At 43.0% G+C, this 27145-nt stretch overlaps 1 protein-coding gene across 5 annotated transcripts in view; it reads left to right on the top strand.

Annotated features, from left to right (window-relative positions):
* The first annotated feature begins 366 nt into the window (after window positions 1–366).
* LRP6 (LDL receptor related protein 6) overlaps window positions 367–27145 on the top strand; it is a 104981-nt gene continuing 78202 nt past the window's right edge. For all 5 annotated transcript variants that reach the window (XR_014007367.1, XM_081191014.1, XM_081191013.1 and 2 more), the window contains exons 1-2: window positions 367–506; window positions 13765–14158. Coding sequence is in view for 4 of the 5 variants with exons in the window: in XM_081191014.1 (XP_081047140.1) it covers window positions 452–506; window positions 13765–14158 (449 nt within the window). In the remaining variant the exon portion in view is untranslated. The remainder of the gene's footprint in view (window positions 507–13764; window positions 14159–27145) is intronic.

Raw genomic sequence — 27145 nt, 5'->3', positions numbered from 1 at the left:
AGATGTGAGGCGGAGGAGGAGGAGGGATCTTCCCTGGCTTTGCACCGGGGAGCCAGGAGGCGGCGGCGGCGGCCGAGAAGGGGCTGTGCTGCTGCGCCTCTCCTTTCTCTCGGCTTCCCGAGGAGGAGGAGGAGGAGGAGGAGGAGGAGGAAGGAGCGCGGCCCGAGGGCATGGAGGACGAGGGCTTCCCCCCGCCGCCGCTCTCCCCCTCCTGGCCGGGAGCCGAGGGCCAAGCGGCCCTTTAAGAGAAACAAAGAGGACCAGGTTGGGGGCGGCGGTTCCTTTTGTGCGGCTCCCTCGCTTCCTGCCCGCCCCCCCCGCACCCCGAAAGTATGAGAGGGCGGCCGAGGTGCTGCTGCCCCCGCTCTCCGCCCCCGCCGCTGCTCCCCCCGCCGCCGCCGCCGCCGCCGCCGCCTCCCCGCTGCCGCCGGTGAGAGCCCGAGGAGAGAAGATGGGCGCCGTCCTGAGGAGCCTCCTGGTCTGCGGCTTGTGCTCCCTGGCGAGAGGTGAGGCGGAGGCCCAGACGCGGCCCAGGAGCTTCGGGGAAAGGAAGGTCCCCGGCACGTCCGCGTGTCGTGTGTTTGTGTGTACGGCGCGCATCTCGGGGGGAGGGCAAGGCCTGGCTGGCTGGAGACGAGGCCCCGGGAAGGGGCGCAGCTCGCTCGCTCCTTCCTTCCTCCTTGCCCAAATCCTGGAACATGGAGGGATTTGCAAAGGGGAGAGCTTGCCAGTGCACACAAACACACGGGAGACAGTTCTCTCTCCTTCAGTTTCATGGAGGATTGCTTTTAAGTCTGTCTTTTAAAAAAGAACAGCATACCAGCCTTTATTAGATTTTGTGGTTTTGGGGGAATTAGATCTTCGGAAAATTGTTTCAATTAATTTCCAAGAAATGTGTGGCCATCTGTCTGCTGGTGCTATTGATTGATAGTGGTGGGACTTCTTTACAATGAATCCTGTTTAGAATCGCGGACTGGATAGTCTTGGTTTGGGAGTGTTGATTTTCCCTTAGCAAGGTCTCCGATCCTAGCTAAATAGTTACTTGGGAGTAAGCCACGTTGAAATGAGTGGAACTTACAGCAGTCAACATAGTTAAGATCAGGCTGGAAGCTGTAATTAATAAGGCAATCCTGTACACAATTACCTGAGAGACGCCTATTGAACTTAATGGAGCTTACTTCTGTGTAGACATATAGGATTGCACCGCTGGCAAATAACACATTTTAGATAGCAACTGTGTGGTCTGATCCACCAAGTTTAATGGAGTTTGCTTCCTTGTAATTGTGTGTGAGATAATATTTAGCCAGCAATCAGTTTGGAAAAGTTGAGTGACTCCTGAGCACACCTGTTTTCGGACATAAGTTCTGATGAATAAAGCAAGTGAAATTTACAGCTTGATCATGACCATGCATACTCAGAAATAATATGCAATTAATATCCCTTTATGCAAAAGGTATGAAATGTTCAGGTCTCCTGCAAAGAACAGTTTTTTTAATTGCATCTGTGAAGTCTGCATATCTTAAAAGTATTTTCAGCCATATGAATTAGTATGAGTTCATTTTGGGCAAAATGAAAAGGCTCCCCATATTTCAGGAAATGTTAATTTCCATTTCAGAGACCAAGACTGGAATAGATTTTTATATTTTTGTATCTGAAAATAAAATAAAAATAGGATATATTGGTCAGTTTATTCAGTATTTTATTTCTTTTTTGTCTCTTCCCTCATCTCCCACTTCCTGTACTGTGGTGAGCAGAAGCTTCAGATACTCTACAGCTGATTTGCTGAAGCTGTTTCACATACTGTTTAGAAGAAATACTTGTTCACAGGCATCTCACTACTATTCTTTTTGGTGCAGTGGAAGTAGAAGAATGCTTCTTGTATTTGTGTGTGAAAAGGAATCCTGCCTCAATTTTTTACAATTCCTCTGCATTTGCTTGCTTTGATGAACATTTTGGGGAGTTGAACTGGATTGGAGGGGAGACCTAGAAAGGCATTTGATAAAAACAACAAAAAACCCATGTGCAAGTATATTCTTGAACTTCAAGCTTTATGCATTTGTTTACCATATTGCATCTTCATAGGAAAATAATATGCACATGTAATACCAAATATTCCTTTGAGGAAGGATAGTTTATTTATATGGCTCTCTGATTTTCAAAGGAAAAATGATTGTTTAAGTTAACTTTTTAATGCATAAAGTTTAGTCTAGTTCTGCTGTGTTGTCCATAATCAATAACCTGACTGAGAGTACAAAAATTAGCAGGATTTTGCCACAAATTATTCTTTTCTCCAAATGTTATGCTATACTTCCATATTTATGAGAATTTCTACAGACTTCCTCATGTATTGTAGAAAAAACGTTTCTAAAGATGCTTACTTTATAATCAAATATGGATTTAATATGCTTACCTTACAATCAAAACTAGGTATATTGACTGCATTCGGATGATCGTATCTTGGATTAATAATAAGAGAATCAGAATCATAGAAGGGGGTCACCCTGAGTGTTAGGAATATAATAAAATATTCATGCTGGATTGCTGCATCCTTTTTCTGCTGTACTGCTAGGGCTGCTAGTTTTGACTTCAATGAAAATCAAGCTAGGAAATTGCTTTCAAAAGCAACAGTAATTAATTTGCCATTAAATATGCAATCTGTTGGGACTATATTTGCCAGCTTGGCTAAAAACAGTTTTTAGACAGTCTTTTTTTCCTTTGGAAAATATATTCCCTGATGTAAGGCACCTAGGGAAACATACCAGACGTGGGAATGCTCTTTACTAGACAAACTGACAGCTCAATCCTAGGTATGCTTCCTTTTTAGTGAGTTCCAGAGTTCATTAGGGCTTTCTGTACTCCTTTACGTTAATTCCAGAGTGGGTAGTTGTGTTAGTCACCATAGCCTTGTGGTACTTTGGAGATTAGCATGTATTTTGTGGCACAAGACTTTGTGCATTACAAACGATCGGATGAAGTTGGCTCTAGTCCATGAATGCTTATTCTGTTAATTCTCAAGGTGTCCACAAACTTAGTTATTCCTTGCATAATTACTTGGAAGGAAGTCTCATTGAACTAAGTGGTATTAATTTGCATGTAAACAAACACAAGGTCAGCTATAAACCTGCCAGGGTAATATATATGAACATAAAAGGCGTATAAGGATATTGCTCCCAGGGGTAGGATTCTTTCTATCAGTTGTTAATTTGGGAATTCACTGAGATTTTTGTAACCACCTTATTCCTGAGCCTGTGAGTGCTGTTGCATTATCCAGTAATAAAGCCTGAGTTGCCGCTGAATATATGTAAAATCCTACCTGTCCCATGAGTGGTGCTATATAGGTGTCACATTCACACTGGATACTATTTTAAAAATATTAATGCTCCAAGTTTCCTATGATGGTATGTTGAAAAGGAATTTCCATTATGCCCCTAAATAGTGTTCAAAATTCTATAGGCTCCAGGTGCATTTTGCACCTGGCTATAAGTTACTTGCGACCAAGTGGAGATGCCTGGGTGCCAGGATGGGGCCTGACATCTCCACCTGGAGGTGCATGCCTGGGGATCATTGGATCTGGACTGTTTTCACACACTAATACCACATCCTGTAAAATTCTATCAGTTATATTTTATCTGCACAATCAGTGAATTTCAGGAACCAAAATGCTGCTTCTGTGCAGCCTGAGCAGGAGCAGTGAAAAGGTTATAGTTAATGGTTTTCACTTGTCTTCACTTACCCCATCCCACTGACCTGCTCACAGTTGTGAATAATACTCTTATGTTATGAATGGACCATTAAGAAAAAGATTTAGGAATCGGCTTGTATATATGTGGACTGTCCCTTAATCAAGTAACTTTTTTAGGTTAAGGTCTCAAAGTTCTTAACCTAGCTCAAGCTTGTCATCTGACCTAGCCAGATGTTTAACTGATAATCGATCACAATCAGTCCATAATTTGAAAAATAAGATTCTAGATCCGTCTTGCCCCAAAATGACAACTAAACATTCTGTTTTGGCAACTGCAACCCCAGTTTAAGGTGCCATTTGTCACCTAGCTTCTATATCTGAGTTTCTAACACTGCTCCCAAAGCCCCACAGCAAATTTATAGTAATTAGGTCATTTTTATTCCAGACCTTTTGCTGTCTCCTTGAGGTAGCGGCTTCTTGAGCTGTTACTTGTAAGCATAAGTGGGGAGTTGAATGAAATACCCAAATACTGTAAGTTTCACAGCTAGAAATCATGACCAGACCCTGGAGAGTTTGTGGGTTTCACCTTTTCTCCCCTCTTAAAAGTGCTGCTCATGCAGATCACGCATCGAGAGACTATCGAATATTAAAGGAGCTTGCAGGTGTGGCATTATTTCTATGAGCAGCGCAGCTAGGATGCTGGAGCAGGGATACAAGACATTAAAATGTATTTCGCACAAATTACTCTCTGTGTAGTACACTCTCAACTTCCATCTGCCCCTCAGTGTGGCCAGTGGTCAAGGATGATGGGAACTGGAGTCCAAAATGCATGAAGGAAAAATAGTTAGGCTATGGTACTGTAACAAACATTTTTAAAAATAAAAATGGAATGGCTTTGATTGTATTTACGCAATGTTTTGATTTCCAGCTAGGGGCCAGAGGATGCTCATTTAACTCCAGTTTTATTTCTTTCTTCTACCATTTTAAAAAAGCACAAAATAAAGAACAAAAGATGTCTCATAAAATATCAGGAATTGAAGATTTCAAATATTGAGTTGACAGATTGAGAGAGCTCCCCTTCTTTTTATCCTGTATGAACACTTGTTTGTATCTGGTGCTGTGTGAACAGAGTTCCACTTGTGTAATGGGACTTCTTTAACCTCTCCTCCCACTGTGTACCCCAAAATCTGCTGCAGCTTATGAGAATTCACAGGGAACTTGGGGAGGATGTTCCATTGCTCAAGTAGAAGTCTGCTGTGCAAGCTGTCACTGCTATTCAGTGATTTAAAGTAGAACTGCAATTTCACTTTATTTACTAAAAGGTTCTGAGATAACTAATGGCAAAATTTAAAAGCAATCAGCTTAAAAATCAAAATCAGTAGAACAGCAAAATCAGAAACAGCAATAAAAGTAGAAATGTCTGTGAAAGAACAGCCAAGGTAGCAAAATGCAGCAGTTTATTAAAAGCTTCAGAGAATAGGATTGTTTTACCTGGTGCTTAAAAGTTAGCAACTTAAGTGCCAGCTGAGTGCTCCATGATCTTCATGCCACCACCAGAAAGACCCTATATTGTGTCACCATCCACTTCACCTCAGAAGGTGCGCGTGCAGAAAGAAGAGTGCCTGATTAAGATCTTTTAGAGTGAATGAGTTCGTTTGGAACTTTAGACTTCCGTTGTTTAGAATTGTGTAGATGCTTGAACCTTGTGCATGCTGTGTGTTTAGATTTTTTTTGAACAGAAGCTCCATTTTTATGAATATAAGTTCCATAAAACTTAAAATTGTAAAGCAAAGTTTTTAAAAGAAATTTCCCTCAGTATCTAGTTCCTTTCAGGATCAGGGTTATTTCGAAAACACTTCTCTTCTGTCCCCTCCACTCCACCAATAACACCATTCTAATAATTATTTTTATTCAACGTGGATGTGTTTTACTGCCACAGCAGTACAATTTGTCTTGAGTATGTGTAACTCTGTGTACAGAGACATGGAATTGCTGCCAGAAGATGTAAAGATGGGCCACTACCAGTTGTAATGGCTTTAAAAAATGAGAATCAGGAAAAAATCACAGAGTGGAACATCCTTTTTCAAACACTATAGCTCTCAACACCTTTGGGAACAATCTTCCTTATCCTTTCTTTTTAACTCCTTTCCCCTCTTGCCACACTTCTCTAGTGATATGGGTTGGAAAACGTCCAAGTACAATATTTCTCCGTGATTTTTTCTCTACTTTTTGACATATGTCGTTTCATAAAATTAATTAGTATCATAAAAAATTGAGCACAATGCAAGTCAAATTGGTCAACTGTAAAGGTTAGAATTGTAGCAAAACCTAAAATCAATGACTGACATAAAATAGTGCCATGCAAACAGGGCAAGTTTCAGAGTTATTTGATACAGCTTTCACTGTCAGCTGCAGCACTTCTTCTGCAGCAACAGCACAGCTTGCTTCTTGGTGACCCAGCTTCCATTTTTATTTCCCAGAATCTATTGCATGTAGCGTTGTTCTGAGAAAAATAATCTTGGTTTGATATCTGGGCTGCTTTCAAACAAACCACAATATACTGGTCATGTTAAGAGATTTTCCCACTTCTTAAACCAGGGGTTGGCAAGATTTACCTTGCCTGGGCTGGTTCACTCCAGCGGAGATCCCTCCATGGGCCAGATCGTGCGTGTGCATGAGCGCACACGCCCGCAATTTCCAGCATCTGTGCAGACACGATTTTCGGTGTCTGCGCATGCGCAGACACAATTTCTGATGCCACAGAGGTGAGTCCTGGCACTGCGCTGCGTCGGTTTAGCACAGTGCACCGGTTAAACGACCCCTGTGGGCCGCTAGGTTGCCTACCCCTGGTACACCATGTTTTTTGAAACAGGATGAGTGTGGTGGCTCCGTGCTACTTTTCTTGCCTGTCTCTGTCACTAACCACCACAAAACTACTTCAGCACAGGGATCCTTACTTACATTGGTGCACAGTTTACAGTTACATCTGAACTGTGGAATTCTGGTTTAGTGTCAGTTAAAAAATCAACATCCTTTCTGATTATCCTGGTTTGTTTATTAAACCAGGGTTTTCTGATTTGGACATAATGGGGAAATCTGTATTAATGCAAGCCCGGATCTCTGTGTCGAAGCCAAGATATGATGAGAAGAAGGGAGAGATGAGGGAGAGGTTTTGTGTCCTTGGTGCTTATCCGTTGCCTCATCAAACTGGCTTCTGAAACAGGTTCTAAAGACTCTCTTTTTGATAAATATTTTTTTATTGATTCTCTAATATTGTTTCAATAACAGCCTCATTATAACAATGCCAATTTTACCCAATAAATACAATTATTAAAACCAATTATTTATATATCAAATTATACAACTTAGTTAAAGTGACATCCTCATGTGCTAGTTTTGATGGGTTTCTCTTTTTTATTTTATTTTTTGTCTTCCGAAATCTTAATAATTTCAGTTACATACCCTTCAAGATAGTAATCCTTTAGACAGCAGCTACAATTGTATGTTTTCAATTCGTGTTTATATATTAAGTAAGTTATAAAGTTTCAAGTGAAGTACAGTGGTACCTCCAGTTACGAATGGGATCCATTCTGGAGGCCCGTCCGTATCCCAAAAAATTTGTAACCGGAGAACTGCTTCTGTACACACATGCGGCGCCGCAGAACACTTCTGCGCATGCGCGAAGCGGCAAACCCACTTCTGGATTCGTCGCGGCCATAATCCAAAGATTCCGGAACCTGAAGGTTACGCAACACGTACCACTGTACTCAGTCTGTAATCATTGTTCTTTCCCTCGTGTGGTAATTCTCACCCCACATGGGCTCCATTGCCATTATAAGAGAACAAGGGAAGCGTTCATAGTGAGTACCTCTTGCTCTAGAAAAATAGCACTGCTGAGAGCAATGAAGAACTGTGATCCACTTTGACTCCTTCCATGCACAGGTCATTTTCAGGTTGGATTTATGCAATGTGCTTTAAATGAGGCTGTCATAGAAGACAGTTCAGAAACAGAAACTAGTCCAGATCAGTGTTGCTACACTGCTAACTTAACCTGGGATCACCTATGTTAAAGCATTGACTTCTGGACAGTTTCTGAGCTCAATTTCAAGTGCTAGCCTTAACCTTTAAAACAGAGGCCCTCAAACTTTCTACCTCCAGGGCCCATTGAGAGGACTGGAAGTGATTGAGGCCTGCCAATTGCAAAATGATGGTGCAGAGGCAGAGCCAGTCACAAATGACAGACGATGGAAATGGGGTTTCACATAATCAACTGGCAATTACTGGCCACTGGTCACTTTCTACTAATCCTTCTTTGGAAATAGCTACATTCTTAGTGAATTTGTTGTAGCAGTTAGTTTTATAGTCCAGTTTTTCTCAAGTTAAGTACAGTACATCATTTCTCAGCCTCCACATTTCAAACAGAATTTGCTGATTCAGAAATACTAGGTGGAGAAGGCCTTTCATGATATATTCTTCCCCACATACCTCTCAAAGGTATTTTACTCATCTCTTGTCATGTCTTCCCTTCTTTAACACATAAAGTGAACTGTATTGCTGCTCCCAAAAAACTAGCAGTTTTCATCCCTTCTCATTTTATGTTTAAAACTTTGTTATAACCAATTCCCCCTCTTATCCCTTCCTTATCGTACAGGTATTAGGATTGTTGTTACGTTGTCTTAAAAATGTCACCTTTTATTTCTCTCTTTAATTTCTGTTAATGCGTGCGCTCAGAAAAGGAAGAAAGTATCCTAGCTTGGCATGAGATTGGGCTGGGAGGTGGAGGATTGGGTGTGTTGGTCAGCAACTTCAGGCACTGCTCCTTTTCTTCTCTCACAGTCCTTCTGTCTGCTTCACCAACTTCCTTCCCGCTCTTTCACTTCCTTTCCACATGCTTGAACAACATCTATTTCCTTCTTTTTCTCCCCTCCAACTTTACGTGTTATTTTTATACTCCTGTTGCACACTCTGATCAACTCCTGCTCCTTTGTGTGTGGGTTTTTGCACAGACAAGAAGCTGCTGCTTCTGACATCAATCTAAAACCCCTAAGCTTAGGTGGTGTGTTGGAGTGGGGTAGTGGAGCTGCACTGCTTAGGTCCACAATCCCGCCAACGTCAACCAGCATTGCCAGTGGCCAGGGATAATAATAATAATAATAATTTATTATTTATACCCCGCCCATCTGGCTGGGCCTCCCCAGCCACTCTGGGCGGCTTCCATAAAAACCAAAAATACAATAAAATATCACACGTTAAAAACTTCCCTGAACAGGGCTGCCTTAAGATGTCTCCTGAATGTCAGGTAGTTGTTTATCGCTTTGACATCTGCTGGAAGGGCGTTCCACAGGGCGGGCGCCACTACCGAGAAGGCCCTCTGCCTGGTTCCCTGTAGCTTTGCTTCTCGCAATGAGGGAACCGCCAGAAGGCCCTTGGCGCTGGACCTCAGCGTCCGGGCAGAATGATGGGGGTGGAGACGCTCCTTCAGGTATACTGGACCGAGGCCGTTTAGGGCTTTAAAGGTCAGCACCAACACTTTGAATTGTGCTCGGAAGATGGGAGTTGTAGTCCCAACAACATCACAATGACCTCAGATTCCTCATTCTTGCCCTACATGGCTAAAGACCCAAATACCTGTCTTTTCTCATAGCACTCTGCTAGTCTACTGAAATTGCCACCCGAAGCATTTCTCTGGGTTCTCCTGCCATCTGAAGTACAGTGGGTGGCATCAGGAGAGAAATACTTTTCAATGCTGCCTTTTCACCTTTGAAACACCCTCCTTGGATAGGCATACATTGTGCTAAGCAAAAACACTTTTAAGAAATATGAATGTTCTACAGTGGTGCCTCGCAAGACGAAATTAATTCGTTCCGCAAGTCTCTTCGTCTTGCGAGTTTTTCGTCTTGCGATGCACGGTTTCCCATAGGAATGCATTGAAAATCAATTAATGCGTTCCTAGGGAAACCGCCTTCAGACCAGGTCCGGGGACAGTCTGTCCCCGGACCTCTTCTGAAGGCTGGGGGGGGGACAAGGGCTTTTCTTCCCACCCCCAGCATTTTAAAAAAACCCCGGGACAGCGAAGGACTTCTCCGCTATCCAGGCGATCTTAAAATGCTGGCGGGCGGCATTTTAAAATCGCCCCGGACAGCGGAGGACTTCTCCGCTGTCCGGGGCGATTTAAAAGCCCCTGGGAAGGCAGGCAGGGGGGACAAAGACTTTCGCCCCCTGCCCGCCTTCAGAAGGTGTTCCCGCCCCCAGCCCCGCTTCGGAACAGCGTTCCGAAGTGGGGCGGCTGGGGCAGGTGTTCCCGCCCCCCCTCCCCGCTTCGGAACAGCGTTCCGAAGTGGGGCGGCTGGGGCAGCTGTTCCCGCCCCCCCTCCCCGCTTCGGAACAGCGTTCCGAAGTGGGGCGGCTGGGGCAGCTGTTCCCGCCCCCCCTCCCCGCTTTGGAACAGCGTTCCGAAGCGGGGCGGCTGGGGCAGATGTTCCCGCCCCCCCTCCCCGCTTCGGAACAGCGTTCCGAAGTGGGGCGGCTGGGGCAGATGTTCCCGCCCCCCCTCCCCGCTTCGGAACAGCGTTCCGAAGTGGGGCGGCTGGGGCAGATGTTCCCGCCCCCCGCTTCGGAACAGCGTTCCGAAGTGGGGCGGCTGGGGCAGCTGTTCCCGCCCCCCGCTTCGGAACAGCGTTTTAAAATGCTGGGGGTCGGCAGCGAAGCGTTCGCTCCCGACCCCCAGCATTTTAAAATCTCCCCGGGACACAGGGAGATTTTAAAATGCTCCCGACTTCTCTGCTGTCCCGGGGAGATTTTAAAATGCTGGGGGTCGGCAGCGAACGCTTCGCTCCCGCCCGCCAGCATTTTAAGATCGCCCGGGGCAGGCGGGGGGGAAGGCAGGCGGGGGGGAGCAAAGACTTTTGCCCCCCGCCGGCCTTCAGAAGAGGTCGTTGTGGGCGAAAGTCTTTGCTCCCGACCGCCAGCATTTCCCTATGGGCTTTCGTCTTGCGATGCAAGCCCATAGGGAAATTCGTCTTGCGAAGCGCCTCCAAAACAGAAAACCCTTTCGTCTTGCGGGTTTTCCGTCTTGCGAGGCATTCGTCTTGCGGGGTACCACTGTACTTAGAACTGTTTTGACTTTACAGTCTGTTGTTTTAATTTGTTATGTTTGTTTAGTTTTATTGTTTCTTACTACTTTGTTAGCTGTCCAGGCTCCATCCACTTGGAGAGGGTGCTTCGGAGCCAGACAGTCGATATCCCTGATTAACTCCACTTTCCAGCAGGCCACCAGGGAATCAGCTGAAAGGCCATCAACATGAGATAAAGTATCCCCTGCCACTCTCTGAAAACCATTTGGATCCATTAAGTGGTGGGGGCGGACCATCCAAATCAGTCCCACCTCCCTGCAGAGGGGAAGAGTTGCAGAGAAGTCCAGTTGCACCAGGAAGTGATCTGACCATGGCACTTCTTTTGTTTCGCTTTTACTTAGTGTCAGATCACCCACATCCGTAGAGGTGAACACCAGGTCTAAGGCATGTCCATGACTATGAGTTGGGTCAGACTTATTCAGGGACAGCCCCATGGAGGCCATGCTTTCCACGAAGTCCCGAATGACCCCTTGTAAGGTCGTGTCGGCATGGATGTTAAAATCCCCTAGGACAACCAAACTAGGTATCTCCAGGAGAACATCTGCCACGACCTAAAGCAGCTTGGACAGGGAGTCCTTGGTGCAGCGGGGAAGTTGGTACGCCAAAAGGATCCTGTATTGCCCCTATTGCCTAACTTCCAGAACATGCACTCAGAAAACTGGGTCTTCCCAATAGGACACCTGGTGCAAGCTAATGACTTCCTAAAAATCACTGCAACCCCCCCCCTCCCCGCCCACATGACCTGGGTTGCTGTGCGTAAGAGAAACCTGGTGGACAAGCAGCGGCAAGAACAGGCCCATCTGCTTCATCCAACCAAGTCTCTGTTACACATGCCAGGTCAAGTCCTCCATCCACAATTAAGTGCTACTCACAGTATGTTTTTGAACTGTTAGGTTTGCAGAAGCTGGGACAGAGCAACAGGAGCTCACCCCGTTGTGCAAATTCAAACCACCAACCTTCCGATCTGCAAGCCCAAGCTTCTCAGTTGTTTAGACCACAGCACCACCTGCTCCTGCTATTATGGCACCAACCATATTAATAACTTTATTATTGAACAATGTTTATATACTGCTTGATTCCAAGAAACCCTACAAGCAATTGCCAAAAATATAAAACGTTAAAATTCTTGATAAAAAGCAGTTAAAAACAACTATTTAAGAATATTCAAAAGATGATTAAAATCAACAGTAGCTAAAAAGAAATAGACAGGAATAACTTCTACCTGGCTTGAGAGCAGTACACGTGAAAAGGATCTAGGAGTCTTGGTTGACCACAAACTTGACATGAGCCAACAGTGTGACGCGGCAGCTAAAAAAGCCAATGCAATTCTGGGCTGCATCAATAGAAGTATAGCATCTAGATCAAGGGAAGTAATAGTGCCACTGTATTCTGCTTTGGTCAGACCTCACCTGGAGTACTGTGTCCAGTTCTGGGCACCACAGTTCAAGAAGGACACTGACAAACTGGAACGTGTCCAGAGGAGGGCAACCAAAATGGTCAAAGGCCTGGAAACGATGCCTTATGAGGAACGGCTAAGGGAGCTGGGCATGTTTAGCCTGGAGAAGAGGAGGTTAAGGGGTGATATGATAGCCATGTTCAAATATATAAAAGGATGTCACATAGAGGAGGGAGAAAGGTTGTTTTCTGCTGCTCCAGAGAAGCGGACACGGAGCAATGGATCCAAGCTACAAGAAAGAAGATTCTACCTAAACATTAGGAAGAACTTCCTGACAGTAAGAGCTGTTCGACAGTGGAATTTGCTGCCAAGGAGTGTGGTGGAGTCTCCTACTTTGGAGGTCTTTAAGCAGAGGCTTGACAACCATATGTCAGGAGTGTTTCTGATGGTGTTTCCTGCTTGGCAGGGGGTTGGACTCGATGGCCCTTGTGGTCTCTTCCAACTCTATGATTCTATGTCTGGGTAGGACTAAACAAAAACATTGTAATGAAGAAGTACACAAAAGGTCGGTGATGTCTGATGGCAATAGGTAGGGAGTTCCAAAGGTAGCTTCTACCACACTAAAATGTCAATTTCTTACAAGTGCAGAATTAATATTATGTGGCACCTGTAACTATGCCAGTTCTATAGGTCAAAGCAGCAGACGGGTTGTATATGGACTAATTTGCCCATCATGTGATGTGCTCTTATTACCTAATTGCAAATGAGCTTGTGACATATTCAATGTGGTTCCTGGAACTGGAAAATTTGCTAGGGAATAAAGAGAGCTGTCTAGTTTTGGATGAGCGTTGTTTCCTGGCAACCAGGCAGAGAAACTTATTTTGGCCCCAAATAAGATAGGTGTGAGGTTTGTGCATGTGCGCCCTCGCATTCTCTTGTGTGTTGCTAACTTTTGATGACTGCATGCAAACAAAATTGCTTTGCTGCATGAGACATTCAGTTTTCATCTGGGGCCAACCAGATGTGTCTGGAAATTCATAAGCAGCTTGTGGGTCATCAGAAGTATAGTGCCTCTAAATGTATAGGCTCTGTTCAGCTATCCTCCTTAGTAAAGCTCCTTTGACAGATCTGTTCTCGGTGAATTTATCAAATCCCACTTAAAACAATCTAAGCCAGTGCACATTTTTACTATTTGTGGCAGAACAACCTATCATTTAATGATGTGTGGTGTGAAGAAGTGTTTTTTGTCTTGTCCAGACCCTAGGGCTGGTCAGCTTAATTGTGTGTCTCCTGTGTTGTTACCTTATGAGTGGAGGAGAAAGACTATATCCATTCATACTTGCAAAGCTCTTACAGTGTTAAGAGTGAGTTATTGAAGTTGTTGTAACTATGATCACGATCACCTGTGATTTCAAATCCCTCATATTTTTTAGAAGTTCTTTTTTAATAAAAATTAAATATTAACTTGCTAATTACTTCACGTTGTGACTTGATGTCTGTCGAATCCTTAATTTGTGCGTAGCCCAGCTTAATGCTTTTCTCTTCTTTCCTAGGTTCTCCTCTGTTGCTATATGCAAATCGGCGTGACCTGCGACTGGTAGACGCTGCACAGGTGAATGAGAATGCTACAGTTGTGGTGGGTGGCTTGGAGGATGCAGCTGCTGTGGACTTTGTATTCATCCACAGCTTGATATACTGGAGTGATGTAAGCGAAGAAGCCATTAAGCGAACAGAATTCAACAAATCAGGGAGTGTGCAAAATGTGGTTATTTCTGGGCTTTTATCACCTGATGGGCTAGCTTGTGATTGGCTAGGCGAAAAACTATACTGGACGGATTCTGAAACAAACCGGATTGAAGTTTCCAATTTAGATGGATCTTTGCGAAAAGTTTTATTCTGGCAAGAATTGGATCAACCCAGAGCAATTGCCTTAGATCCTGCAAGAGGGTAAGTTTTATTGTTCTTTAAAACTCTTGGTTGAGTGTGTGGCACCTTTTGCTAGCTTGGTAGAACTTCCTAGGAAAAGAGTACAGATCAAAATTCATTTTGCTACAGCATTAGCTGCCAAAGCCTATATTCCAGTTGCAGTGTAATGGTGCTTATTACTAGGTGAACCTTTCTTGCAGAATGTCCTCTTTCTGAACTTCTGTTTGTGTCCTGAAAAGCTGTTCAGTTATCAAACAAACTAATAAGACTAAATATGTTAGTATATTATTTACTTGAGGGGTTGTCATGCACAGTGTCTATTCTGCGTGTGTCAGGAGTCACGCCTTTAGTATATCAGGACCTGCACTTTGGAACTTCATGCCTATTGACATTAGGCAGGTGCTATTATTGTATTCTTTTAAAGCTTGTTGAAAATGTTTCTCTTTTGGGAGGCCTATTCACACATGATTGGTCACATATTTTATTGTGTTGCATTGTTTTTAGATGTTTTTAACAAGTTTAAAATATTTTTAACATGTTTTGTTTAATTTTTTATATTATTTTTATTACAGGAGTGTTTGCCATCCTCGGCTTCTTTGGTAGGAAGGGCGGGATATAAATCTGATAAATAAAAATACAGTGGTACCTTGGGTTACAAGCACTTCGGGTTACAAACACTTCAGGTTACAAACTCTGCTAACCTTGGGTTAAGAACTTTACTTCAGGGTGAGAACTGAAATCGCGCAGCGGCAGCAGCGGGAGGCCCCATTAGCTAAAGTGGTACCTCAGGTTAAGAACAGACCTCCAGAACGAATTAAGTTCGTAACTCGAGGTACCATTGTATTTTAAGACTATTGTATTTTAATATTTTGTTGGAAGCCGCCCAGAGTGGCTGGGGAAACCCAGCCAGATGGGCCGGGTATAAATAAGAAATTATTATTACTACTACTACTACTACTACTACCACCCCTGTAAACAACTCCTATCAACCAGCATGGCCAGGGTTCTGGAATGATAGAACTTCTAGTAGGAGGGCACCACACTGGCTACCCTTGCTCCAGACAATTAATTTTTAAACTATTCAAAGAACGGTGTGAATCCTTAGAGGTAGATTGCCACTACTTTTTAATGAACCTAGAGACATGTTTCTGTTAAAGTCTGCTGGTGCATCAATGAGCTATCTACTTCTATAATGAGAAACAAATGAAGGATTGTTGATTGTGTGTCTAAGGCAGAGCTTTCCAAACTGTGTGCCACGACACGTTAGTGTGTCGGCTGCAGTGTGTAGGTGTGTCAGGCGAACGCTCCCTGTGCTCCTCCGAGGGCTGGAAAGGGGTTAGTTTAACCTCCAGTTTGCTAGTAAAACTGAATTACTGTGTTGCGAAATGATGCATGTCTAAAAAGTATGTCACCAACATGAAAAGTTTGGAAAACTCTAGTCTAAGGCATACTCTCAGTTCATGGTGACCAGTATGAAATGTGTGCATGCTTTTGCACAGTTCCTCAAATCCTTATCATTGTACAGGGATTCCTTGGCAGACTAATCAAAATGGAAAATGTTCCATGACATTGGTCAAGATGTGAGTTGCTTTCCATGTATGTTTTTTAATAAGTTGGTTAAAGTAAAGGTAAAGGTACCCCTGCCCGTACGGGCCAGTCTTGACAGACTCTAGGGTTGTGCGCTTATCTCACTCTAGAGGCCGGGAGCCAGCGCTATCCGCAGACACTTCCGGGTCACGTGGCCAGCGTGACGAAGCTGCTCTGGTGAACCGGCACCAGAGCAGCACACGGAAACGCCGTTTACCTTCCCGCTATAAAGCGGTACCTATTTATCTACTTGCACTTAAGGGTGTTTTCGAACTGCTAGGTGGGCAAGAGCTGGGACCGAACGACGGGAGCTCACCCCGCCACGGGGATTCGAACCGCCGACCATGCGATCGGCAAGTCCTAGGCGCTGAGGTTTTACCCACAGCGCCACTCGCGTCCCTGTAATAAGTTGGTTAGACATCTTAATTACTGAGCTAAAAACGTTTTGTGGTTTTTTTTGGAGAAAAAAGTAACATACCGTATTTTTTGCTCTGTAAGACTCACTTTTCCCCTCCTAAAAAGTAAGGGGAAATTTGTGTGCGTCTTATGGAGCGAATGCAGGCTGCGCAGCTATCCTAGAAGCCAGAACAGCAAGAGGGATTGCTGCTTTCACTGCACAGCGATCCCTCTTGCTGTTCTGGCTTCTGAGATTCAGAATATTTTTTTTCTTGTTTTCCTCCTCCAAAAACTAGGTGCGTCTTGTGGTCTGGTGCGTCTTATAGAGCGAAAAATACGGTAGTTTTCTGTGTTTATCTGCACATCAATTCCTATGTGACTACAACACTATCCCTTATCCATATGGTATTAATTGCAACTCATAAAAACCTAGTGTGGGCTACAAGATTTATTAACTTCCTTGAAATTGTCATTTTAAGATTTATCGATTCTATGATTCTATTAACTTCCTTGAAATTGTCATTTTAAGTGTTGCCAGCAGCTCATTAGTAACATTTTTAGGGCTTCACTCAGTTTTTTGTGTCTTCACCTTGTTGTCACTTTGACACTGAAGTGGTTTTGATAGGTGAAATGCTAAACTTGTTAAATGGCTCAAAGATTGTGTAGAATTGTGTATTACTTTGCATGTATGGACACTTACCAAGTTCTGTGAACTTTGCATTGAATCATGGCTAAATGAACTGTTACTTGCACATATGTAGCTGTACTGTCACATAAACATTTTGGGAAGCAAGTTCCACAGATTTACCGTACGTGGAATTTACTTTCAAGCTAACATGTTACTTCGTTGGGTATTCATTTCAGTTTTGTCCTTTTTTTGTGTTCATTGCTTTAAAGCTGCATTAAGAACAAGCCTTGGTTCCTGAATGTAGGATGCAAATAATGATTGTTGGACTTCTAAAAGTTGTATGTGGTGTCTTGGCTGTTTCACAAAAAGAGTGTGTACTAAGGATGTGGTAGTTTCTGTTTTGCAGCTAGGTTTACCAAGTGGATGAAGCTACTGATTTAGCAAAGTCCAGTTTCTGCTCCTCACCCAGACTTGTTAGCATGTCCTCCAAAGTTGCTGGCGTTCAAACATTTTACTTGCCTGTATTTTGCACTTCATAACCCTTTTTTTAGTAGAAGGCAGACAAGTAAAACATTTTACAGGCAAGATTAGAAATGCAGAAGACTGTCCAGCTCATTCAAAGTGGAGGAAGAGGCTTTGCCTCCTCCGAGAGAATGCAATGGGCTGACAGACATATTTAAATGGGTCTAGGAAGACTCCCTCACAGAGGGAAGCATTCACTACCTCAAAGAGCCCATTGCCCAGCCCTGCCTGGCCTTTGGTTTTTTGGGAAATGTGAGTTTTAGATTTTTTTTAAATTGTGTATGGAACATTTCCCAATACAGTCTTGTACCTTGGCTGTCAAACGGAATCCGTTCCGAAAGTCCATTCGACTTCCGAAAACATTCAAAAACCAAGGCACGGCTTCCAATTAGCTGCAGGAGCTTCCTGCACTCAATCAGAAGCCATGGAAGCCGCGTCGAACGTTCGGCTTCCAAATAACGTTCTCAAACTTTAACACTCACTTCTGGGTTTGCGGCGTTCGGGAGCCAAAACAGACGAGTACCAAGGTGTTTGACAACCAGGGTATGCCTGTATTCTCTAGCATATTTACATGACCACCAATAGCCTTAACATCTGTTGTTATGAAATGTTTTGAGAGATTGGTGCTAGATTATATTAAGGCTAGTCTTCCATCCACTTTAGACCCGTTCCAGTTTGCATACAGAAGAAACAGATCTACTGATGATGCTATTTCCATCACCGTCCATACTGTATTGAGTCATCTAGAACGACAGGGAACCTACGCAAGGCTGTTGTTTGTGGACTATAGTTCTGCCTTCAATACAATTCTGCCAGACAGGTTATTTCTTAAAATGACCAACTTGGGTATACATCAGAAGATCTGTCTGTGGGTAAGGAATTTCCTGACTGATAGGCCGCAGACAGTGAGAATGGGACCTTACTATTCTTCTACTCTAGTATTAAGCACAGGAGCCCCTCAGGGATGCGTGCTAAGTCCCTTTCTCTATTCTCTGTACACATTTGATTGCACCCCACTGTATAAGTCCAACACAATCATCAAATTTGCGGATGATACAACAGTGGTGGGGCTCATCAGTGAGAACGATGAGACTGCTTATAGGAAAGAAGTACAGGGGTTAATTCAATGGTGTAAAGAAAATAATCTTATGCTTAACACCAAAAAAACCAAAGAACTCATAATTGACTTTAGGAGAAAGAAAAGTGTATTGTTACCATTGCACATAAATGGCGAGGAAGTGGAGAGGGTTGGTAGTTTTAAATACCTGGGTATTTATATCTTGGAGGACCTCTCATGGACTGCAAATGTTAATATGGTTGTGAGGAAGGTGCAGGGGAGGTTGTATTTCCTGAGAATGCTCAGGGGACTGAATCTATCCCAGCACCTACTCCTGTCCTATTATCATAGTACCATCGAGAGTGTCCTAACCTATAGTATATTATCGTGGTATGGGAGCAGCTCTGAAACGGATAAAAAAGCTTTACAGCGAACAATTAAAATTGCCCAGAACGTTATTGGGCTCCGACTACCAACCCTGGATGAGATCTTCACGTCTCGCATCTTGAAGAAGTCACATAATATTCTGAGAGATCCCACCCACCCTGCTCACAACTTCTTTGAACTATTGCCTTCGGGCAGAAGATATAGGACAATGAAAACACGAACCACACGCCTTCTGAATAGTTTCTATCCAAGAGCTCTGATTGCACTAAATAATGATCTCAGGGCCAGTTGCAAGGTTTAGTAAGTAGGGAGTGGAAGGAATGAGATAGGTTTTAGGTTATGTTATGTTTTTAATAGGTCATGCTATATTCTGGATTATGTTATGTTTTATAGATTATGTCTAAATAGGATGAGAGTTCGGAGATACGTGCAAATGTATATGTGAACCCGGTCTTTGGGTGGGTGTTTGATTTTCGTTGTTGTGTATACTGTGTATATACGGACAATGACAATAAATTTATCTGAATCTGAATATGGATCAGTACAACATAAATGAGACCCTTTTTTAACATTTTCACTAATTTCCTGGGTGTCAAGTACCACCTGTACATCATCTTTTGTCGGTTTTCCTTAATAAGATAACAGGTAGAAAAATTCATGGTTTCCCCCCCTATTTTTCCCCATGCGGACAATTTCATGCTGTAACCAATATCTGTGGTTCATTTTGTCATTGTTGCCTTTACCATTGCAGCTTTAGTCTCTCACTCCAGTAGAAATTTATAAATTTTCAAGATTAATTCATCATCCTTTCTTCTTACAAGTTTTTCAAATTCTGAAGTCATTTCCGCAAATCCTTTTTCTTTATTATCTCTTTTAAATAACTCGTTCACCTGAAAGTACTGAAACCAATCTACTGTATGATCCAAAATCTGTTCTCTTTTTTTCAAGCAAGCTCCTCCTCCTTTAAACTCTATAAGATTTTTGTAAGTGGTCCACTTCTTGTCTATGTTCAACCTTTTCAACTGAGACCACCTCAGTTGGTGATATCCATTTTGAGGTTTTCCCCTCTAAAAGATCTTTGTGTCTCTGCCAAACCATGTATATACTTCTTCGTATGACATGGTTTTGGAAACGTTTGTGCACCCTTGATTTGTCATAATGCAGCTTTGCATGCCATCCAAAGCGTAGGTCAAAACCTTCTAGGTCTAAAGTGTTGGTATCCATTCTTTCATCCAGCAGAAGCACACTACCTCATAATAAAGTCTGAGGTCAGGAAGGGCAAAAACCCCTCTTCCTCTTACGTTTTGTCAGATTTTTATGATTAATTTGGGGGTTTCTCCCCTGCCAGATGGAGTTTGCCACGTCTTTCTTCTGCTGTTTGAAACATTCTAGGCTATTTATCACTAGCAGTGTTTGAAATAAGAAGATCATCTTGGGCAAAACATTCATTTTGACTGCAGATATTCTTCCTAACAAAGGAAGGTTGATTCTAGTTCAATTTTCTCGGTTTTTAAAAATTTCGTTCCAGATTTTAATATAGTTATCTTGGAAAAGGTTTAAATTCTTAACTGATATCCATATCCCCCAATATTTAATCCCTCCCAGTTTAATTCCCGTAATATTCTTTTGCCTGTGAGTCTAGATTTTTAACTATCATTTTTGTTTTTTCCATATTTATATAGAACCCTGCTAAGTTGCCAAATTTTGTTATAGTTTCTATTGTCCTTGGGACACTTTCCATTGGATTTTCCAACGTCAACACAGCGTCGTTCACAAAGGCGTTCACTTTGTACTCTCTCTGCCCAAACTTAATTCCTGTTATTTCATCATTTTTTCATATTTCTCTAGTTAATACTTCTAACATTAGGATAAACACAGTGGTGACAGGGACATCTTCCTTGTCTCCTTCTTGATACTACATTTTCCCATAACATTACTATTTATTATTAAGTTTGTCCACTGCTCTGTATAAACTGCATTTATCTTGTTGGAGAATGCTGTTCTGAATGCTATAATCTCTATTACTTTCCTCAGGAAGACCCAGGACATGTTGTCAAAGGTCATTTCAGCATCTGGGAATATTAGTGCTCCTTCTTTTACATTTCTTTTTTCCAAGTATTCAATCACATTTAATACATTTCTAGTATTATTCCTTAGGTGTCTCCTTGGTAAAAACACACACACACCAACCTGCTTGATCCTCATGAATATATGATTCTAAGAACACCGTCAGCCTTTTTGCTATTATTGCTGCATACAATTTATAATCATTGTTCAGTAAGGAGATCGGCCCATAGTTCTTGGGTTGGAGTATATCCTGATCTTGTTTGGGGAAGAGAGTAATGTAAGAATTCTTCCACAATGTTGGTGTCATTCTCCCTTGTAAAATTTCATTCATAAGATCTTTAAGGGGAGTGGATAATGTTTCTCTTAATGTTTTGTAATAGCGGCTGAAAGTCCTTCTGGACCAGGCTATTTGCCAGACTTTGCCTGCCATATTGATTTGTATGCTGTTGGTGGATTCTTGTTGTTTTATTGTTGGGCAGTGTATGTGATAAAGGGGAGCCATGCCGGAGTTTTGATATGCTAAAGAGACTCTATAAGCTAACTTTGCAGAAGACAAAGCTAATTTTGTAGGAGACAAAGCAAACTGTCCTGCAATCCAGCAGATTCCGAAGACAGTAGCAAGCTATTTTTGACCCACCCACCTCCACCCCTCCTTTTGCCCCCTCTGCCTTTGCTCAGCTGTTAATGAGGCACACATTTTAGCTCGCTTTCCCTTCCTTGCTTCTAGATAGGAGAGGCTGAATTGGTCTCTCTCTCCCCTTCTCCAAGTGGTCATCTCCCTCCACCCCCTTATTTCAGAAGAGAAGGGGTGTGTATGGATGTGCTTTTAAGCAAAGTGAGCTTTGCTTCTGGAGAGAGGGAGAGGGAAGGGAATCAAGGAAGTGGGGGTTGCTTTCTTATTTTGACAACTAATTTACTTCCTCTATTTGTGGCCGTTCCTGTCTTATTTACATAATGAGGCACTGGAAGTCTGCTTTTGAGAGGTTTGTGACCTCTTCTCTTCCCCCATTTAGGAAAAATATCATGGAATAATATTTAGGAGGATTATATGACATTTTAAAGATTTAACACATTTAAGCCCACTTTGTAAGTCTGACTTCTCCTTGTTGTTTTATTGTAATGAATCTCATAATATTGGAGTCCCATTGCCTGGGACAAGAAAACACTCATGATAGGACATGGTGCCCATCAAGGGACAGTTGGAGGATGGTGCTTACATTAATCTTTTAATGTTTTAAGAGAGTCGCAAATTCTGGATATTAAAAGGAAGGCCTGCAAAATGCATTAACATTTGTTTGCCATGGTAAATGTGGTACCCCAAAACCTTTCATGTAACAGGATTTTTAAAAGCTCGTCTGTACAGGCAGTCCTGCAAAAAAAGTTATCTTGTGATTGGAGAGGTACTGCTCAAAAATAATGAAATAGGCTGCAATCTAAATCCCATCTGTCTGGATCTATTTGAGTAGGATCTATTTCTGAGTAGAAATGGTTAGGATTGTGCTGTTAGGCCTGTTCTTCTAAGAAGTTGGATATAATAGACATATTTAACTGCGACTGCAGTACCTGCTGAAGCAGTGACATAACATATTGAGCTGGCATTGAATAGGGACAAAGTGAGTGCAGCCATGTGCCAACGCAGCTGACGCCCACTATGCGATGAGCAGCAACAACATGAAGCCTTCTTTCCCTCACTCTCTGCACAGCCCTCTCTAAGTTACATGAGGGTCTGGTGCCCTTGTATGTGAGCAGTCGCTGTGGAGATTTTTTGGTTTGAACATTAAAGTTTTTGGGATGACCTTGTAAAATGGGTGATAAAAAGAAACGGATGATCAAATCATAACATAGAGTATTTAATCTGGAGTGGACAAATAGATAATTACTGTATTTTTCACTCGATAACACGCACCTGACCATAACACGCACATAGTTTTTAGAGGAGGAAAACAAGAAAAAAACATTCTGAATGAAACAGTGGATGTATCATTTTTGTGCTTCATGCTATGGCCACAGACATGTGATTTGACGGTGAGTTTGGGGTAGCCCAATGCAAAAATCCTGAGAATCCATGTGGATCTGTGCTTTGTAACCACGTTTTTGCACCATTGCAGCCCCAGGCAACAGTGGGTGCGTGATTTTTTTGGTGCAGGCTGTAGCCATGGATATGCTATGTGATCTGATGGTGAATTTGGGGTGACCCAATGCAAAGATCCTGAGGATCCATGTGGATCCGTGCTTTGTAACCACGTTTTAAGTTGGGAGGGAAGGAAAAACATAGTTGGCTTAGAATGCAGGAGAGGGGTTTTACCGGAGGGAGGAAAGGAAGGCAAAAGTTCCCCCAGTCACCCACCTAAGCCAGCCAGCTCGCGCTCTCTCTCTCTCTTCCCCCCCCTACCTGCATGTTGCCTGCGAGTCCCTAGACGCAGCAGCAGCAGCACCGGAGCACGGAGAGGAATTACGGTAGAAGGAAGGACGGTAGAAGGAAGGACGAAGGACGCTCTGCTTTCCCCTCTGCTTGCCTGGAGGGGAGGGGTTTTCTCTGCTCTTTGTTCCGTTTGAGCAAACACAGTAACGAAACAGAAGCAGGTGGGCAGTAAGACCCTGAGGCAGAATGCAGGAAAGCAACAGCTTTCTCTCTCGGGAGGCTCCAACGCACGTGTGGCTGCCTGCAATCAGTTTACCACACAGAGAATGAAGATAAACTGGTAAAATAAGGGAGCTGGGTTAAAGCTAAAGGGAAAACCTCAAAGATCCCTCAAGAACAAGGCAGGGGTTCAGGGCTCCCAAAGCCGAGCTGCAGCCTTAGAAGGGGAAAATGGGGCTTTCGGAGGTGGTTTTTACTGCCCCGCTGCTTCCAATTTTTTAAAAGGCAAATTGCAGGAGAAGATGCAGCAGTCCTCACTCTCTCACTCCCTCCAAGCACCCACGCTAGCGAACAAACACACAGGCAACCACACACTCAGAAAGCACACACACTAGCAAACACACAGTCGCGCTGCAGAGTGGCCAAACCTCCTAGCAAGCACTTCCCTGGCTTCTGCTGACCGCAACGAAGACGACCCTCGAAGAAAATGTGTGATGCACTCGGGCCAGTCGGCTCCAGGGACCACACATTCGCTCAATAACACGCATAGACATTTCCCCTTACTTTTTAGGAGAAAAAAATCTGCGTGTTATAGAGGGGAAAATATGGTACTTACTTACACGAGATACAAAATATTGTGCCTTGTTTGCCGAGAAGTAATAGCCGTTCTGAAGGAATGCAATCATTGTCGCCATTTCGAATTGAAACATCCTGACTTAAGTAAATTGGACTCCAATGAAAAACAGATTAAAGCATCCGATTTGTTGAAAACTCTCAGTCGGGAACAATGGTTTTTCAAGAAAGCAAAGTCAGAAAATGAGGCAACTACTAAGGTTAGTTTTCAGATTTTTTAAAAAATTGCTGCTGCTGGGAAGTCTTTTACTGAAGGTGACTTCATAAAGAAGTGTTTGCTGACTACACTTTCTGGATTATGTCCCGATCAAAAAGTGTTTTTGAGAATTAAGTTTGTCCCGTATGACAGTGCAGCGAAGAGTAGCTGATATATCCAATAACTTTAACAATCAGTTTAATCAGAAGGCAAATGAATTCAGCTATTGGCAAAATAGTTTAATCATTAATTATACCTTTACTTGGAAAGTGAGTTGCTAAAAACCTAACTTTGGTCCAAAGAAGTTTAGCCTATATTAATTTTTGCCCCTACCTACAGTGGTACCTTGGGTTATAAACACCTTGGGTTACAAATACTTTGGGTTACAAACTCTATTAACCCGGCATTAGTACCTCGGATTAAGAACTTTGCCCCAGGATGAGAACAGAAATCATGCAGCGGCAGCGGAAGGCCCCATTAGCTAAAATGGTACCTCAGGTTAAGAACGGTTTCAGGTTAAGAATGGACCTCCGGAATGAATTAAGTTCATAATCCAAGGTACCACTGTACTGCCAAGTTGTGCGTTTCTGTTCTATGGGTTGACTTTTGAATGGTATTGCCTAGTTTACCCTTTCTCCTGAAGCTTAGCAATCAGTAAGTGAAGCTATTCAGCGTACTGGCTTTTTCTGTTATGGCTATTCAATTACTGAATGCCTAACCTCATTAGACTGAACTGTTTACTTTTGCTGGTCTTCAAAATGAGACAAACAGTGTTATTCTCCTATACTTTTGTAAGCAGTACATATATTTGTTTTCTAGTGTGCATTTTTTAGAACATGTGCCGGAGTGCCAGAGGTAAGGTGGTGACAAGGTCAAAGGTCAAAGTTGGGCAGTCAAAGCAAACGTTTTGTGGGTGCCTGGGCCTCCAGGGTCTCCGGAGCTGGCACCACTGCCATGGAGTTTTGAAGGTTGTGCTTCACATAATTGTTTTCAAACTCTTCTCACAATGTGGTCTACAAACCGGTGTTGGACAATGTCTTGATACATTGCGCAGCCCTATTAATCAGGGTTGGGAAAATAATTCTAACTTCCTAGGCACCACCTGGAACCAAACTATTAGGTTGTTAGCATACTTAGGAATCAAACGTTTTGTGTCTCTTTTTGTAGGAAATGTATACATTTTGTGCATTCTGCAATTTCCATTTTTATTCAATTTATTGATTTGTTTATTTGCAACAAAGAGCAGGAGAATTTGCATAGACTACCAGTGCAGCTTCAGTAGTAGATAGGTAGCCGTGTTGGTCTGCCATAGTCAAAATAAAAAAATTCCTTCCAGTAGCACCTTAAAGACCAACTAAGTTAGTTCTTGCATGCACACGAAAGCTCATACCAAGAACTAACTTAGTTGGTCTTTAAGGTGCTACTGGAAGGAATTTTTTTATTTTGAGTGCAGCTTCAGACATTGGTGGGAAACCCCTGTATGAATGAACTTGGACTGTCACCTTTCATTCTCCTCTCTGATCCCTTTCTCATCTTGCACTGTTGATCCATAGGAATTTGAGCACTCTGGGGAATTCCAGGTTTCCCTCTTTGCCAGGGCTCCTCTTGGTTGGTAATTAACAGTGTGATTTGTAAATAGTTCCTTGTAATATGTTTCTTCTTTTTACAGTTATATATTGTTTCTAAAGACACTAGACACTTGGACTGGGGGTGAATCTGTTTCTATTAGTCTGAATAGAATTGTGATAGAGCAAATGCTTTGCATACTGTAAGTTGCTGATTCAGTCTTTTGCGTCTCTAGTTAAAGGATCTTGGGTATCAGATCTTGGAACACTCCATGATAAAAGGAGTAGGCCAGTTCAGACTGTAATTCCCATCAGTCCCAAGCAGCATGAGCAGAAGTTGCAGTCCAAAACATCTGGATGGAATGAGGTTAGCAAAGGCGGGAGTCGCCAATACTAGGCTAGATCAGGGGTCTGCAACCTTTAAGACAAAAAGAGCCACTTGGACCCGTTTCCGAAGAAAAAACAACTGGGAGCCGCAAAACCATTGCGACATTTAAAACAAATATATCTCTGGAGCCACGATCTGACAGCGGGCGGGAAGGTGACGTCGGGACGGTGCCTGACTAATGCACGCACCGCCCCCATGCGACGTCACAGCCAGTACAGCGCCCGCCACAGTGAGGAGTGTCGGGGCGCACAATGCGCCTCCTCCCCTCGCTAGTATCCGCCCCGGAGCCGCAGCAAAGATGTAAAAGAGCCACATGCGGCTCCGGAGCCGCAGGTTGCAGACCCCTGGGCTAGATGAATCAATTATCTAACTGACTGAAATCAGCTTTATTTTTAAAGAAACATTTCTAACCCATTCTTCATCACAAGCAGTATTCCTCCTTTGACAAACCTTTGTGGTAAATTCACATTAGTTGCTCTCATTAGCAGTGACATCTCATATTTCCCCACTATATAGAATTACCGTATTTTTTTGCAACATAACACTCACTTTTTTCCTCCTGGAAAGTAAGGGGAAATGTCTGTGCGTGTTATGGAGCGAATGCCTACGGGTGGCGGGGGGATCTGCTGCAGTCGTGAGCAGAGGATCCATGGTTCCACATGGATCCTCAGGATTTTTGCATTGGGCTACTCCAAACTCACCGTCAAATCACATGTCTGTGGCCACAGCATGAACCACAAAAATCTTTTTTTTTTTTTTTATAAAATTTTTATTGGGTTTTCCGCTTTTATGAAGACAATACAGACACAAAAATAACACAAGACACAAACATGTATAAATTCAGGAGATCCTCTTCTCATAACCTTGTTCCCTGACTTCCCCCCACCCCCCCTCGTGCATCCCAATTCCCAGGATTATATCAGCAAGTTGGTATTTCTCCTCTTAACCATCTTATTCATTTTGTTACCTCTTTTCTAATAAAAAAATTGATTTTCCTAAGT

The sequence above is a fragment of the Podarcis bocagei genome (genome assembly GCF_964188305.1).
Source record: "Podarcis bocagei genome assembly, chromosome: 4".
NCBI lineage: Eukaryota > Metazoa > Chordata > Lepidosauria > Squamata > Lacertidae > Podarcis > Podarcis bocagei.
This window is presented reverse-complemented; position numbering and strand designations above follow the sequence as displayed.